The sequence below is a fragment of the Triturus cristatus genome, chromosome 9, assembly GCF_964204655.1.
Source record: "Triturus cristatus chromosome 9, aTriCri1.1, whole genome shotgun sequence".
Lineage (NCBI taxonomy): Eukaryota > Metazoa > Chordata > Amphibia > Caudata > Salamandridae > Triturus > Triturus cristatus.
In genome coordinates, this window is record NC_140592.1 from 1,040,703,907 (window position 1) to 1,040,721,444 (window position 17,538).

A 17,538-nucleotide genomic window follows, 5' to 3' on the forward strand; every position below is an offset into this window, starting at 1 on the left:
CGGTCTATCGAATGCTCTTTTCAAGTATGATCCCGAGTTTTGGTCCTGCTGTTTAACCCCCCTGTTCTCCAATAGCTTAGAGATCGGAATTTTTCCCGATTCTTGGAGGGGCAGCATTCTTCAACACAATTATAAATCAGGGACACGTTCTGACCCCAACATTTATAGACTGATAGACGTAGAGGCAAAGATCTACGCAACAAATCTACTGGCAGACTTGGAGACATGGGTAAGCAGTAAAAATCTGATTCCGAAAATGCAGACTGGGTTCCGGGCCGGCACAGGGACTTTAACAAATATTTCAGCACTCACCCTCTTAGCAAAGAAAGCGATCGCCAATTCAAACATCCTCTACACATGCTTTGTAGATCTCAAAGCAGCCTTTGACAAAGTGCCAAGAGCCAAGCTATGGGTCAAAATGAAAGCATGGGGAATCCTCCCAAATTACTAGAAGCAATCGTCAACCTATACACACAAACTTGGGTTCAGATAAAACAAGCATTGGCCTAGCCAATAGGTCTCGCCTTTGGGACCTTATAAGTGTTTAGCCATGCAACAGTTGCATAACTAAACACTTATAAGGTCCCAAAAGCGAGACCTATTGGCTATGCCAATACTTGTTTTAACTGCTGCAATCTATTGAAGCCTCACGGAGAACATCAAAGCGGCCATGCGGCCGCGAAAGTGATCGCGATGGCGATCAAAACATCAAAGCGGCCGCGAAAGTGAAAGTAATCACGGTAAAGTGCGACTCGCACGCCCGCGCACATGCACTGTAGCTCTAGGCTGGCCTGGTAGCACTTTTTTGAGCCCTCACAAAATGTCTCACCAGACCAGCGCATGCCTAAAAAAGGGATGGCCCGAGTCTAACCAAGAAATTTCCAACAAAAAAAGGGCTAAAGCAAGGATGCGTTCAGGCGCCCTGCCTTTTCAACATCCACACTGCTGATTTAGAAAGCAATCTCAGTCTCATTCAGGGAGACCCTCTCAATTTGGGAAAGACATCAATTGCAAGTTTGCAATATGCAGACGATATTGTGTTACTCTCCCAAACTCCACTTGGTCTGCAGCGCTTGATCACACAACTAGCACTATACATTTCGAAAGAACATTTGATAATTAATCTAAAAAAATCTAACGTCTTATGTTTTTCCAGCACTCATAAAAAATGCCCCAAATTCATCTGGAGGATAAACTCAAACATCTTATCGCAGGTGGAAGTATACAAATACCTGGGGGTTCTCTTAGATTGCCATTTAAGTTTCAAACAACACCTAGAACACGCTCAAACAAAAATCAAACAATTATTATTTGCTCTCTAAACTTTACAGAAAAGCTTAAGTGGCAGCTCAACAAACCATCTCCTAAAGGTAGTGGCTGCAAAATCTCTGCCAGCAATAAGATACGGCTCGGAAATGCTGAACACCAAGGACTCCCAAACCCCAAATCTAGTCCAGTCCAGATTATTTAAAAAACAGTTTTTAATCCCGCGGCATATCTATCAGGCGCAGATACGTCTGAAATATGGACTAACGAACCAGATACAGGCCAGACAAGGAGTTCTGGTCAAATATTACTGGCGTATGAGGCCAGCTGAAGACAACACGCTAGCTCACCACTGCTGGGAGGAGGTTGAAATACAATCAAGGCATAAAACTCTATATGCCAAATTTTAAAACTAGCGCTTCTATCGCTAAACCTGGATGAAGTCTGACAAACACCTATGTCATACACTGTTTTTTAAAAAATCACAAATAAATCTACTAAAAACTCATTGTTACAAACCGATAAAGCCTTACCTGCCAGTAAAAGTCATGCATGGTCGGTCAGTGCTTAATTTGTAAAATATGAAGTCCAGGTGTTCCAATGTTTGTCGGAGGCCACACCCCCTTGTCCCGGCTCCACCCACTTCCTTCACTAGCTCCACCCACTTCCTCTATTGGCTCCACCCACACCCTCAACTGGCAAGCAAGCCATAAACCGGGAAAATGTCAAACATGTCCTCAGGCTAGAACGCATGGAAAGGTTACACATAAGTACCCATGCCATAAACCATGGAAATGTCACACATAAGCAAGCACCTAGCCATAAACTGTGGAAATGTTACACTTAAGCCCTCAGGCCAGAAAGCATGGAAATGTCACACATAAGCATCCAGGACAGGGCTAGGCCAAAAACCGTGGAAATGTCACACATAAACATCCATGATCCAGGCAATAAACCATTGAAATGTCACATATAGGCATCCAGCCGGGGTGCGTTGTTAACTTCCAGCCACAGTAAACCAGTGCTTAATTTGTAAAAACATAAGTGCCAGGACCCTTTTCGGGGGGCCATTGCTGCTTGCACCACGCATTTTCCCTTCCTGGCAGTACTGCTAATAGCAGTACGAACACAACTAGTGCACATCACTCACCTAGAAGTGTGACAATTCAGACTATTTTAAGTCACTTAAAGCTATAAAAATGGTGTGACCAGTAGATAGTATTCATATATAATGTATATTAAATTATTAAACATCTGTTGCTGTGCTTAACTCAAAATAAGACAGCGCCGCCAGGTGCCAGACTTTCATAGGTACCGGAATACAGGTGTTGAGAATTAAGTACCAGTACCGAGCACCGGATAACACCAGCTGAAATTAAGCGCTGGGTGCTGCCCTTACTGCACTGCTTAATTTGTGCGAGTTGTTGCAGGTGGTGGTAACAAGCCCTCGTTTTTGAAGACCTGGACTTATTGTTTAACATCAGACTAACTTTGAGTCAGAGCAGGAGAGAGAAAGGTGAAAAAGATTGAATGGCGGAAGAGAAGGGTAGGGAAACCGAGACACAGGGAGAAATCCGGCTTGAAGAAGAACACACAAGAGAGTAAAATGGTGCAGAGTGAAGAAAAAGCCATGATGAGGTGGAATCAAGAACAGACAGCCTCCGTAGTTTGCAACACTGGCATTCAGAAGTTCTCCCAATGGTCTTGAAAGACAAACTTTGGGCCCCTGCATTTCTTTTCTTCACACATTAAGCCCTAACTGGCAACAAGGCCTCATCCTCTCACTTTCAGGTTCCCTTCACCAGCTGAGCATAGGACCAGAATACAAGAGGATTCAATAGGTCAAGGGCATCGTGCTCAATTTTTAAGGTCACTAATGAGACACTTCTCATGACATATTAAACGATATTTACAGTTCTTCTGAAGTGGGAAAGAAATCTGGGCCTCGCTGGTCAGTCGGGCAAAGAGAGCTCCTGGCTGAAAGCGTTCCTAGTGGGTGACGCTTCAGTGTGTTTCTGGAATTGAAGTTTGGCTGAAGCCTGTAGTTTCAGCCGACTATGGCTAGAACTGGCGATGGCTTCTGCCTTTTACCTTATGCCTCCACACCGCCTGCCAGAGCCCCACAGTGTATCGCCTGCCAAAGCCCTCCGTGCATAGCTGCCAAGGTTTAAGATTGCCATATGTGACTTTTCAAAAATTTCAGAGCAATTATGAGTGACATTTGAAAGACTATGAGTGACAGTTTCTCGTTAGCAAAATAAAGCAATGACGGCGAGGGAAACATATAAACATCAGATATTGCACCCATTTGCGCAACAAGAAACTCTAGGAATCCGTTATTAGCATTACGTTAAAAGGATCATTATTATTATGTGCGGCCTCCTCCTGATGTCACTTTTGAATTCACCTCACAGAGGCTGCTCACTTCCACCTAGCCTTTCAGCCTCTGCTTATATGTATTTATATAGTGTATACAAGCGCACAGGCTACCAACACGCAGTACTGTGGAAGCTTGTATTACAATCACCAGAGTCATGAAGCTGCACTGGCACCATACTCTCGCTGCAGCCGCTGTCCTTCCAGACTCGTGCAACAGGAATCATGAGAGGCAGCATGCATGGGCACCAAACTCTCCGGCTCCCCGCTCTAGACCCAGTCAAGCTGCACTGCATTAATCTGATGCAGGCAGTGGCACTGTAGAAGGCGATACAACAAGCTGCCAAACTTCACAACTATCCGCCCGCTCTCGCTTTTGGCGCCTATAATCCTAGCTCAGCATTTCGATTGGGCAAATCACGGGACAAACAACGTGGAGGGTAATTGTTAACAACGTCTTGCAGGGATTGACACTTCAAACTTCTAGAAACCCTGTCTCCCCTGTCCCAGGGTGTGAACCCCGACGGACCCCCCAATAGTAGTCACCCGTGATTACCACTTTTCCAGGCTTGGTACAGCCATAATTCAATTTACCGAGGCCAAAGTAAAAGACATAGCGCAGACAAGCCAGTGTGAGCAGCAGACAGCGCTGCGAGGCCAGCGGGGCGCGCCTGAGTCTCTCTAACAACCAGTACCCAGAGTTAAGTTAATGGCCCTACCGTAAGACTCGTGGAGGTGGGTGCCTCCAGGCCTCCTGTCCCAGATTTATGGCGTCAGCATGTGTTCCTCTGCTCTGCCAGTTGCCGCTTCCAGCCCGACATTATATGTGATTTCTTTTGGCTGTGTGCTTCGTGAATATGCCCCCAATTCTTCCTATCTTTCCTCCTTCTCGCCCCGCCCCCAAACGTATCTTTTAGCCTGCTAGCTGCCTTCTTTGCAAACTTCCCGCTCTGGCAACAGGACCGGAGGTGATGTCCCCTCTCCCCCCCCTGCGGCGCCATGGGCAGACTTTGAATTACATCCTGCCTCAGCGGCGCCACGGGGAGGGCATCAGAATACATTGTAGCAGCAGTGCACCACAGTCAGCCTGATAGAAGCCGGCTACAATCACCACAAGCCTGCAGAAACAGTGTGTGCAGGCCACAGCCTTGATTGGAGCTACGTCTCTTTTACTTCGTCTACCACCTTCAACCGCTCATACCTGCACATCTTTTTCCCTTCTACCCGCTGCTTTCCCTCTCCACCCTCCTTGCCATCTCCATCGCTGGGGTTCATTCGCTCTCTCTCCCCTCAAACCCCCGGACACCCGTCTCCCCGTCCCCTATTATTCCCTCACAGCCAGCCCCTCTCCCTCCATCTCTCCCCCCTCCCCCCTACACACACACACCGGCACATGCTCCGCTGTGAGTGTGACTGGAGAGGCTTGGAGAGTAGAATGTGATTCAGGGGGTGGGGGAGCCGCTCGCGCTCGCCTGCCTCTGTGCACCACTGGACGGCATGGCATGAATGAGAGAACGGAGCCTGCCGCTGCTTCCTTTCCTTTCTTAGACCGAGCCTGTCGGAGCCCGAGGAGCCCCCCCAGGACCACATTCCAAAAACACAGAGTGACCTGTAATTTACGACGAGCCTCATAAGCAGCAGTGCTTCGGACTTCCACCCTCGCTCCACACCCCCCGCCCTCCCGTTCCCTCAGGCCAATCCAATAAAATTGCCAGGACTGAATTTTGTTCTCAGACAGGCCCTGCACCTTACACGTCGTGCATCAGGGCCACAATGCAATACAGGTGTTGTTAATTAAGTTCCTCACGAGAAGCGAAGGTATTTGACGGCTTCAGATTTCGAGAACTGAGTTTCTGAGAGAAACTACGTGGGAGGGACAGGGAGTACGCGTGACAATGGCGTAGACCCGGCCCTGAAAATTAAGTGCCGGTGCTTAGCACCGGAAAGCACCGGCACAAATTAAGCACTGTGGTCGGTGATGCCAACTTACAAGCAAATGAAACCACAACCCTACCTGCAAGAACGCTTCAGAGACTACTACAAGTGGAAATTGACTTTACTGAGACTGGGTTCTTTTTCGAATAAAGATCTTACTCCAAAATGGCTACAGACTTGGCCATCCCTGGACTGCCGCCTCTGCGGCAATGGAGCAGGAGCAGAGTCACTATTACATCTATTATGCATCTGCCCGGTATTACATAATTTAAGGACGTCACTCTTAAAGCCAATCTTAAGAGAAACTCAAATCCGGACTTGCAGAGCGGCCGTCATAAAATGCCTCAGTGGTTCTTCAGTCCAACTGTCTTGCAAGACTGTCAAATTCTTGTCACTAGTAGCACAAGAACTGGAAAAGAAAGAAATAGCACAAGAATTTGGAAAGAAAGAAACAACAAAACAGGAATTTGGAAGAAGGGCATAAAGCAGCCGGCCTAAGTCTTTTTAGGTATTTTTTTGTACTCCCTTTCTTTCAAAGCTGCTTTCTATGACAAATCTTACTCTTTAAAAAGGACGCAAAAACACGCTCATACCAGTAAATGTTCTGGGATAGAAAGCCATAGTGACTTAAGAAACTGGAAAAAAGGTTATTCGTAGCAGTTTTGCACTTTTCTCCCTCTTCACTTTCTGTTGGCATTAGCACTTTATCTACAATAGAAAGCACAGACATTTTTACATCGCAGCTACAATAACCTGTTGTACCTTTGGTACCATATCATGTTAGAGTCACGACTACTAAAAATGTTTTATTGCAATTTTTATTCTGTATCCAAATTATGTTGTTTTCATCATGGTGGTAAGTCCCACTCCTTATATGATTTTAACAAATCAAATAAAAGTATTATCTCACTACAAAGAAACACCTAATCAAACAAAATCTTTGTTACTAACTCTACTTCCGGATTATCGAATTTTAAAGCCAAAACTAGTTGGACTTTTTTTTGTAACTGTTGTAATTATTTGTTGTTCACAGTTCACAGCTGTTTCACCTGCACCATTCACCAGCACTGCACCACCACTTTAATTATTCACCACAGCCCCTTCGTTGGTGGCATTAATACACCTTGATTTGGATTAAATGTCTACAATGCCTTGATCATCTTATATAAACATTGTTGAACTACTGAATGTTGTATTGGTAAACTGCACTTATTGTACCTTATATTAAGTAGGCAAGCATTAGTTGTCCCTATTAAATTCTGAAATTAACTTGAAGTGAACTCAGAAGGAATCTTGTTTCTCGTATTATATATTGCCCAGGTCCCTGTGTGGGTTTCCCCAGTTATTTTCATGTACTATTTATTTAGAGGTGCCAGTGCGGGTTCAGTAGATCATAGAGGGTAACATGGCATATGAGAAAACTTTACATTCACTATCATTTTATTTCCCTTCATTAAATATATTTTCTCACTATCCCTTTTACCATTAGAACCTGCCTCCCAGTCCAAACGAAATTGAAGAGGCTTTCCAAGACATAGTAAGTAGTTGCATACTACATAATATTTTGCTGCTTTTTAACCCCTTGTGTGCCCCGCCCTTTCCACGCCCTGTGCCGGGCGTTTCATTAGCGGGCGGGGCTCATGACGAGATAGTCTCGTCATGGGCACAGCGCAACCGCGGCCCATGATGAGACCATCTCGTCATGGGCACTCAAGGGGTTAAATAAAACATTTTTGTGGCTTTTGTCTTACATAATTCCATTCCAAAGGCCATTCAGTGTAACCTGTGTGTTGCTTCCTTCTACAATCCCTTGCACTTTCCCCTCCTAGATCTCTTAATTTATAATCTCTACCCACTTTGCCTACTAGATCACCACTTCATCATTTCATCCTTATCTGCATATATACCTATTTTAATGAGTTTCCGGATTTTCATTAACATTTGTGGACATTAGCTATTTTAAAAGACTATTTATATTTAGAAACTATTCGTAATGCTAATTTCCGTTCAGCCAAATCAACATTTTTGTGGGAAGTATTTACATTCCTCTGTTACTAAAAAATATTTCCTAGCTGCCACCCATGTCTCCACTAGCAATAACAAGGAGATCAAAGTCCTCGGAACCCCCAAAAATCACACCATCTACACTTATATGGCGCTGCAACAGCAAAGTGTGAAACAAAGTAGGCAGATTACATTAGTCTTGTAAATGATAGCTTGCATTTTGGTTTCTTTCAGTCATCTCCACAAGATGTTGCTGAGCAGGAGGATCAGTCAAAAGATATGCCATCACTTAATAAGGTTAGTATAGTTGGCCGTTAACATTCAGTTGTTAACAGATTAATGGTATCCTGCCCAGTACTCGGTCACTTATGACTTATAACACAAGTACAGAACATGAGGCACATTATACATCTTATACCACAGACTAAGAGTGGGTCACCTTGATAGGTTTCGCACCACATGGTACTCCATGGCTTTGCTGATGCACACTTCAGTGCACATAGAGCCTTAAGAATTGTGCATGGACTCTGCTACTTCGTAAGGAAGGTTACAGCTATTTTACTTATCGTTACCCAATCTTCTCTCATATTTCTTTGATCTGATCAGCCTTTATCCTTTCTTATTAGCTCCTACACTTTGAGTCCACAAATTAGACTTTGAGGGACAGATGACCAGGACTATTTTTTTCTTCATTTCTTGTTTTCGGCTTTTTTAAATTACAGATTTTGTTTTCCTTAGTATTTATTGCCTCAAAACTCCAACAACACTTCTAAAAATAATAGTTCTCCATTGTTACTTAAAAATAAATACTTTGAAAAAGAAACACTTCACAAAATGTGTGTTTCTAAAAGTTACTAAAGCAATAACATGTGAAAGGGATTAAGAGTATAGGGTGTGGGTGTTACGGGTATGGAGCTAGGGCTTAAAGTTTGGGGGTACAGTGTTAAGGAATTGATGTATAGGAATTGGGAAATTAATGTCTTAAGGATTAGGAGTTAAGGTTTGGGGCAGATGGGTGCAGGGTATTAGGGGCTTAAGGGCTTAGGGTAAAGGGTTAGTGGTTTGGGATATACTGGTTAGGAGTACAAGGGGGTGGCTTATATAATGTTAAGGGTTTAGGATGCAGTGTTTAAGATACAGTGTGAGAAGTAGGATTTGGTATATAGAGGTCACAGGTGTTAGGGTAGAGGGTTGTGTATAGGATTTAAAGTTATGATGAAGTTAGTGGTATAGTGTTAAGGGCTTGGGGTCTAGGATTAAGGTACTGGGGTATATGGTAATGAGTTTGGGGTATAGTTTGGGCTACAGATATAGTGATGTGTGGTGTAAGGGTTTCAAATATAGTGTTAGGGATATATAGTTACAAGGGATAAGGCTTTAGAGGCGGTTAGGAATACACAATTAAAGGTCTGAGATAGAGAGTTAAGGGAATATTAATTGTTTAAGGAAATACGTTTTAGTGTTTGAGTTCATTGCTACAGGTTGGGGTATAGAGGTTAATTCTATGGCGGTGGAGGTTAAGTGTATAATGGACAGGGTTTATGCTATGGAGTTGAGTTTGAGTTATAGAGTTAAGGGTTTATGGGTTTGGGTTAAAGGGGGTAGGCGTTAAAGAGTATAAGGTTAATCTCGATGATTCATTTGTTTAGTATCACAGTTGGAAATATATTTAATTAAAGGTGTGTTGTTGAACGGTTTAAAAAGCCATAAAAGATACATAATAAAACAGTTCATACATATTAGGTAAGCACAATTACCAGTAATTATTACCTAATCCACCCCGTAGCGGTCATAATGAGTAGAATGTTTTCTTTATAGTATAAAACCGGTTTCTCAATTTGTTAAATAAAATACAAATGCTAAGCCTACTAATCTATATACTAAAACATTAAAATTCTAGTACTAGGCTACTATTCGACACACTAACATTACTATTTAATTTGCTATTTCGAAGGGAATACGAGTTCTAGGCAAGAATTAGTAAAGTGCAAGTGCAAGAAAGTGCATATAGATACTTGAAGCAGCACATGAGATTTACGACATTTGAATTTCAAAATATTGGCCTTTTAAAAAAATATATATATATTTTACGCCTTTTTTCTTTTTAGTACATTGACGGCAAATAAATATCCGCTAACACTAAAAACTATTTTCTGTGAAGTATCTGTTTAGGTCTCGGCTAGCGAAGGCTGCGCTTGCGCAGTCTCGCTCGCGAGAGATAATGACTTGGAGAAGAGGGGCATGAACCCTCCCCTCTTCTCCCCTGTTCTCCATTGGCTGGCCTCTTGAATGCTGGCCAGCCATTGGAGAAGAGGTCCGTCACTCCGAACAGGCCCTGTCCTTTTCGGATTCGGGGGCGTGTTTTTTTCAACTTTTCTAATTATCTCCTCCAGCCAATGGCAAGAGGAGAGAAAAGCAAAACACGCCCCAGAATCCGGAAACGCCGCTGCCTTTCTCCGAGGCATTTCTGCTTCGCCTCGGAGAAAGGCGGCGGCGCTGGGACTGATTTCTTCAAACAGGCATCCCCTCTCCTCGCTGCTTCCGTCCCTGGCCGGTCTGTTTTCGTGTCACGTAAGTCTTTTAAATGGTGCCGGTATAGTTTATGAGCACGTTAGCATACTTGTTCCCTAAGTGTTTGAATTGTGATAATTTCTCACAAGTTGTAGCGCGAGGGATGCCGGCTTGCACCATATTTATACAGGCTCCTGCAGGGCTTTGCGTGTCACCGCGCCAGGGGGAGGGGGCGGGAGGATCACTCACGGTAGATGGCTTGGGTCCGGGATTGCACATCGTTGTGTGGAGCGCGTGTATCAATCACGGTCCCTAGATTTTTTTATTTGTATTTTTATCCGAAATGCATGTGGCCCTGTTGGGGCCGGGATACCTCTTTTCGAGCGGCAAAGCCTCCCGCTGATGGAAGGATGCGGAAGACATCGGCGGGTCCAGGGGTACTGCAGGAAGCTAACGCACACGGCACACCCCCAGCTCGCTGCACTGGATCACGTCGGTGCAGCCATAGCTCGTCAGGCGCTGCCAGTGTGATGTGTGCACTGCAGGGGAGGGGAGGGTTCATAAAAGGGGGCATCTGGCAAGCGGTAAGTGCCTAGATGGGGCCTTTGATTGCGTCCTATCAGGAGGCCAAGGCTTTAAGTGCCAGTTTCTCGGAGTAAAGGGTTATTCCAGTCCAGGCTGGCTGTTGTCGTTCGCTCCCCTAGGCCCTGGGAATCTAGGACAGGCCAAGAATCAAGAGGTCTGTCCACTTTTTAATAGGTTACATGTGAATAAATCGCCCCTTGGCTGTTCTGCACTTCAGTTCAGATTTTTAAATCATCATAGTATACCATTTCCGTGTCCGTGTGATCACAGTGGCCCATATCGTAGAAAGAATCTATTAAATAAGTATGTTTCATTTAGGTATTCGGTATTATATAAAAGTGTAAATATAAACGTATACAAGTAAAGGAGGCTGCTACGTTTCAGAAGCGTTACTTTTATAATGAATATGTTCAAGTAGGTCACAGGACGCGTTCTTGACTTCCTACAGTGTCCACAGGCGCAAGCAATTTTTACAATAGGTTCTTGGATGTTTTGAGAAAATCAGCTTCTACTAGATTTCGCTTTATTTCTTTATATTTCCGAATTGAACGGGAATGTGTTAGAGTTTCAAAATGCCTGGGAATGTTGAGCGGTGCTGGTGGCGCAAGGCCCATTTCACACTGTGACAGTGCAAGTCCCGTTTGGGACATGGGGTGGATGTACAGTAAACCTGATTTCAGTACTGTTGGGGCATGCCTTTTGCACTGGGCAGGCGTTTTCTTTTCAAAGCTGAGCGAAGCTTATTTGTACGTATATCAAGCGAGGCCAGTGTGCAGCAGGCACAACCGGAGAGGATAGATGCAATGGGCCATGGGCAGTGAAGGGAACTGTCAACGAGCATAACATCACGTATAGTTGTGAAGAGTACTTTTAATTTTCGGGCATCTTTGCGCTGAATAACAGATATGGATTGTTAACCCTTTAAATTGGCGCTCATTGTGTCGACATCTGGAAGGGAACATGGATCTGAGCGGGCTCAAATCCGTGGCCATAGGACCAAGCACACATCCCTAAAAGGAAAGAAGTCGCCCTCTGAGCCAGTCGACCCTTCCAGCGGACACGATTGACGCAACACATTTAAACAACTCAGGCGCCCACCCTGTAGACGACTTTGGCGTGCAATGTCGTGTTTTTTTTTAAATAGATGAGCAGGAATGTCGTGTTTAAAAAAAAAAAAAATGAGCACCATGCATGGGCGAGACAAAAAAAACACAATGCACGTGGGTCAAGTGTTATGAATGGAAATTTCGAAGCACCCCTGTTTGCTCCTGAGAAGCGCCGGCACACTCCCATTGAGTGCATAGCAGCAGTGCTGGGCTCACTCCAGTCGGAGTCGTTAGGGCAAAGGGCGTCCTCAATGCACTACTTATAGTTACTGCCCTCAGTCTCACGTGGGTGTCACAAATCTCTTCACTTACACTGAAGAAACTGCTGCACTGCACACCTGGAGCCGACAGGGGCCCGAAGGTCTCTCATTGTTATTATGCTCAACCACAGTGCAGTGTATTGAGATTATTCCAGTGAGGGGGTTCACCGGGGGAGCGCGACGGCCTCTTGTTGACAGACATCAAGCTGCCCTGGGAGCCCGCATGCCTCGGCCATACACCCAAAGTAACGGACATTCTTTCCCAAGTCCTTGGCATGTCATCGATGAAAATAAACTACTCAAGGGCCCTCTTAACTGATCAGCGCCACTTACTCAGCACACCTTTCAACAAATGATAGGCTTCAAAGGGCCGACTGGGGACCCCCTCCCGGCTCGTTCAGGATTGGCAAGAGAGAACCGAGGCCTGCTTCAGAGCACTACAGAAAGATGCGACCCCAGTGAAACCACCTAGGCGCGTGTAATGCTGTTGGAACGCACGTTCGTCTTAGCAGAGGTTGTTCAAAGAAATATGTGGATACCGGAAGTCACCTGTGCCCAATATTTAACTAAAACGGATCCAGAGGACGCTTGATCAAATGAAGGGCCTGGCATCAAACCTTGGACATCCGTCCTCAATTTCAATTTTTAAAAGTGCTCTGCACTAAGTGCAATAAGACTTTGTGCTATGGCGTGGTCTCGGCATTGGTAAAGTTAGAGCTATTGGCATTGCTCATGACATTATTTTTGTTTATGTTTTTGTTTTTAAAACATTTAAAGAAACGGCATGGTCATGAGCAATGCCGATAGCTCTAACTTTAACAATGCCGAGACCGTTGCATTGTAAATGCTTGTTTTAAAATCCTAGTCGCTTTTAAGTAAGACCTGGTTCCCAATATCCGGCAAATAGATTTGATCCTTTATTGCCTTGAAATGGCGTATACTCAGTGCTTAATTTGAGCCGGTGCTTTCCGGTGCTCAGCACCGGCACTTAATTGGTTTCCGGTGCTCGCCCCCGGCACCTATTTGTAAACACCATACTGAGAACAGTCCACCACATGGTGGCGCTGTTCATCTAATTTAGAGATGAACAGAACAACGGTTGTTTAGAAATACAATATACATAAAAATGGTCCTAATACCTGCCTCCCCAACTATTCCTTTAGCTTTGCGGACCTGGAATAATCTGAACTGGTGCATTTACATGCAAGACAGATGGTTAGTAGTTGTTTTGGCAGCGATGACCAGGGCGATGGGTGGTGCAAGCTGCAGTGGCCTAATGGTCAGACCCATGAAGTTAATATTTTACAAATTAAGCACTGCGTATACTGGACATAAAAATAGTAGATGTGAATCGTTTTCTACTGCGTTCAGTTGGCATAAGGGGCAGTAGACATCACTATCATCGCCATGTTTTTGTGCCCACTTTGCTGTATTAGAATTAACTTGCAAAATGCCAATAGCGGAACTTCATATACAGAGTTTTGCCAATTGTGGTTGAACTTCGTCCAGATATTGCTCGAAAAATGGGAATGGGTATATTAACAGGAACTGCGATGTCAATCTGCCAATATCTGGACTGTGGGAGATACTATTTTGCATGAATGTCAAAAATGTAGCTTTCAGAATCTTTTGTCAGTGTCAGTAAGATGGGCGCATCCCAATAATGATTTAACCCTAGTTTGCAAAACCATGTGTGCACGTGCTTGACCCACTGGAGGCTAACACTCTGATCACGCCTTAGGATCTCTTTCAACCCCTCTTTGTAATTTGTTGAGTTCTTCAGTGGTCCACAAACGGACACAGAATAGCAACGGTCTCATGTGGCCTGATGGTCTATGCGCTTTATGTTCAAACGTAGGGTAATAGGGATCGTAGGTGTACGTAAAGGAAAATGTAACAACATTCTGAAAAACTTGTTTTTATCCCCCACAACCCCCCAATGTTCTGCACCATAAAGGGTTGCAGATTGTGCCCAATATTTATAGACTTCAAGTGCTGGAGACACAGCCTTGGTTACGCTATTCTGGTGTTTTTTCAATATTGGCGAGAAGTTTGAAGCAAAGTAGCCTTGCTTATTTGCAAATGTGGGTACCAGGTCAGTTTAGTATTTAGTGTGATGCCTAGGTTATTGAAATTGGGCACATATTCTAGCTTCTGATTTTGGACTGTGATATTTTTCTTAAAGGATTTATGTGGTTTTACTGCCATATATTTTGTTTTGCTAGAATTTAGTTAAGTCACAATATTCACTAAATGAATCTAATAGGTTTTGAAGACCCTTGGGGTCTGTGATAATAAAATAGTATCGTCGGCAAAAAAATCATGTTTGCAAACTAAGAGATAGTTCACATCGCCATTTACGTATAATGAGAAGAGGTTGGGTGCCAGCACACAGCCCTGCCTTACTCCCCTCCTTATAGAGATTGCTTTGGTAAGTTCTCCCCTGGATCCCCATCTGACTTTGGCATAGTTATCTTCATGCAATCTGACTATCTGTATAAGAAGATCCTCAGGCCAACCTTGATTTTCTCTAGGAATAAGATCAAAGGCGGCCTTCAAATCTATGAAAGCTATATACAAGTGACCTTTCTTTATTTCCATCCTATACAGAGAAGTCTGAAGACCTGGCCAATTGTACTGGTTCTTGCTCTAAACCCAGCCTGATACTGCAATAAAATGTTATTTCCCTCTAGCCAATCACTAAGTTTTGATTAAATCTGCTCAGCATAAATCTTTTGTAGGGTGTCGATTAGGCTTATTAGCCTATAGTTGGCAGGATCTTGTCGGTTTACTTTTTTTAAATTTGGAATAATTTTGGCCCCTATCTATGTCTCTGGTAATGGGGCTCCTGCCTCCACAGCATTACAGAGAAGATTTATGTAAGGTTCCCATACTGCTTTGTCGTGTCTCAGCAGGTCACCAGCTATTTTATCGGGACCCAGGGCTTTCCGTGGCTTAACTGCATCAATAGCCGTGATGGTTTCTTCTATACTAAAATATGGAACATATATTTGTCTGCTATGGACAATTGCTACGGGGTTTGTTTTGTTTCTTGATTGATTGCTTATAGATTTGGAAGTGGCCTCTGAATATAATTTTGAAAAATTGATATACCTATGCCTGAGTCCAAAGAGAACTATACATTTCAAAATGATGGGGTTAGAAGTGTTAAAAGTGATTCTATTTCTCAGTAAATAAAATTAACAAAGAACAACCTTGGTTTCATTGAGCTACCTGTTGAAGATGTAGCTTCCCAGAAGCAAGACTGGACAACCAAGGTAACATCACATGATAAGTTTACTTTCTTTGGCTGTTGGCCTACAGTACTTTTGTGAAATCTTTAGGGTGTCTTATCCAGCTCTTGGTCACTTATGCTTTAGCTCACAAAGACAGAACAGGAGACACCCATTATCTGTCATCTACCACAGACTGGGACCTGACTCCTAGTTTCTTACTTTCTTTGTATTTTCCCACTGTTTCTGTTTTTGATTATTAAGGCAAAGAAATGTAACACCAGTGTTTGGATGTTTTGATAACTTTCTCTTTTATTTATCCTTACAGCGTATTTCATGGAATCCCAGACATAACTTGGCCTCTTTTCGTCTATTTCTGAGGAATCTTCTACCTACATTCAAGGCATGTATCAGTAAGAAACCCTTTTATTTCCCCTATTTTCACGTTTCGGGTTTCGCTTGTGCTCGCCACATCCATTCCCAGAAATTTAGCTATCTCCATTCAAGTTGCCCAAGTTTGTGATCAGCTATTTGGACACAAGAAGGGGAGATGGTTTTAAAATCTAGAGCTGTGTTTCTTGTCCATTTTCTATCTCTGGAGTTTGTCTGACTTCTGGGCCTCTTTAAAGATTGTCACAGGTGTTTACCCCGACTTTCTCCTCTCCGTAGAGCTGCTTGTCCCTCCCGTTGATGGAGTGGTTGCAGTCTGTTCTCAGAAGCAGAGTACAGGGCTAGGCTGTTCCTCAAGGTTGTCTTTCTGCTCCTGGTACCATCACAGTTCCAGATGCCAGCAGTCTTCTGGTAATTACTTTCCCGTCTAGTGTTGTAACGCTGTACTACTACCTGCAGTACTTCCCCTGTTGGCTTCACAGAGTGTGGCAGGGCTCTGCTCTGGGCTGCCTCTCACAGTGCTTGCTGTCTGTATTGCCTGTGCTCTATGACCAGTCTTCTCCTTGCTCTGTGATGGTCTCGGCTTCCTACCGGCTCTGATAGTACTTCAGTGCTTCTCCAGGAGTTCTAACACGAGGGCCATGTCAGCAAACTCTTTTATTACTCAGGGCAGGGTCTTTTCCAGTTGTTTCCCTTTCAGCCTCTAACCTTCCAGTCTGTTTCAGTGGCTAAATATTGCTTTCAAGTGAAGGTTTGACTTACTTCTGGTCCCTCTTCCCTCACAGACCTTTCAGCTTTTCTTTTTCATCTGGTCTTGCCTCTTTTTCCCAGTATACTTCAGAAAGAGGCGTCCCAATCACAAATGTGGTTCCAGCTTTTAGCCCCCTTGAGGCTAAACTGACGCTCAAACATGAGACTAAAGAAGTGTTGAAGATATATAGTCAGTCCTGAATAAAATGGGACCAGGATATAGACTCCATAATGGGTAAAGAGCTGACAAGAGGCATAAATAGCATCCGGGGGAGGAGGGTGGTGGGGATTTCAGCAAGGCGTCACCTAATCCAGTTACCTGCATAGGGTGTATTACATGCCTAATAGTATGTCGCGCATGCACTGTGGAGCTTTCCTAAACTGTAGAAAAACACAAGAAGGAGTACATCCAGGAGACTGGTCAGGGTCTCCAAAATACTGGGAAAAACGCGCAAGGTACGAAAAACGTTCTTTTCTTTAAAAGACCCCTCACTCACCAACCTAGTTGGTGACATGCTTCATCATCGGGGTCCCACCCGGATAGCCGAATGCCATCCGGGTGTGCTACAACACCTGATTACAGTGGAGCTGGTAGTTTTTTGTGGTGCAAGTGAATGAATTGAATTGAATTGAATGAATTGTGAATTCAAAATGGGCCAGATGTACTCACTAAAAAGATTTATTCTGGAGCAACTGGCCGATGTTAAAAACGTTGCTGTGATACCTTTATTGGTTAGATTGACCAGTGGTATCTAAAAGTGAAATAAAGTGCTGGTAAGTGCAGAAGGAGGTCTATATGTTTCAACCTATGTGATGATATTACTAGGTTTTCGTCAGGACCGAATGATGTGACCCGGGCGGTGTACACACGCTAAGGTGTACCCTACCCTTGATCACAGAAACCTAACCATTTACTCACGGTCAGGTGTCCTGTCATCCCAATTGAAGACAGGAAAAATCTGTAAAAGATAAACACAAAATTACAAGCAAACGCAATGCTACATGTGTAATACAGTGTTTAAATGTGGAAAAAGCTCCTTGAGTTCCCAGTAGTATGCAACAAGAACATACACATCAAGAGGATTTTCCCTAAATTGTAGCGGTAAAAATACATGGGTGATC

The 17,538-nt window shown here is 43.9% G+C and overlaps 1 protein-coding gene across 5 annotated transcripts in view; it reads left to right on the plus strand.

Annotated features, from left to right (window-relative positions):
• LOC146799312 (uncharacterized) overlaps positions 1–17,538 on the plus strand; it is a 119,240-nt gene that overhangs the window by 80,331 nt on the left and 21,371 nt on the right. For 2 of the 5 annotated variants that reach the window (XM_085626858.1, XM_085626859.1), the window contains exons 6-8: positions 7,067–7,114; positions 7,816–7,878; positions 15,605–15,679. In XM_085626858.1, the coding sequence (XP_085482984.1) occupies positions 7,067–7,114; positions 7,816–7,878; positions 15,605–15,679 (186 nt within the window). Of the gene's footprint in view, positions 1–7,066; positions 7,115–7,815; positions 7,879–15,604; positions 15,690–17,538 lie in introns of all 5 variants that reach the window. The other 3 variants (XR_014968883.1, XR_014968884.1, XM_085626860.1) reach the window with 3 other exon arrangements.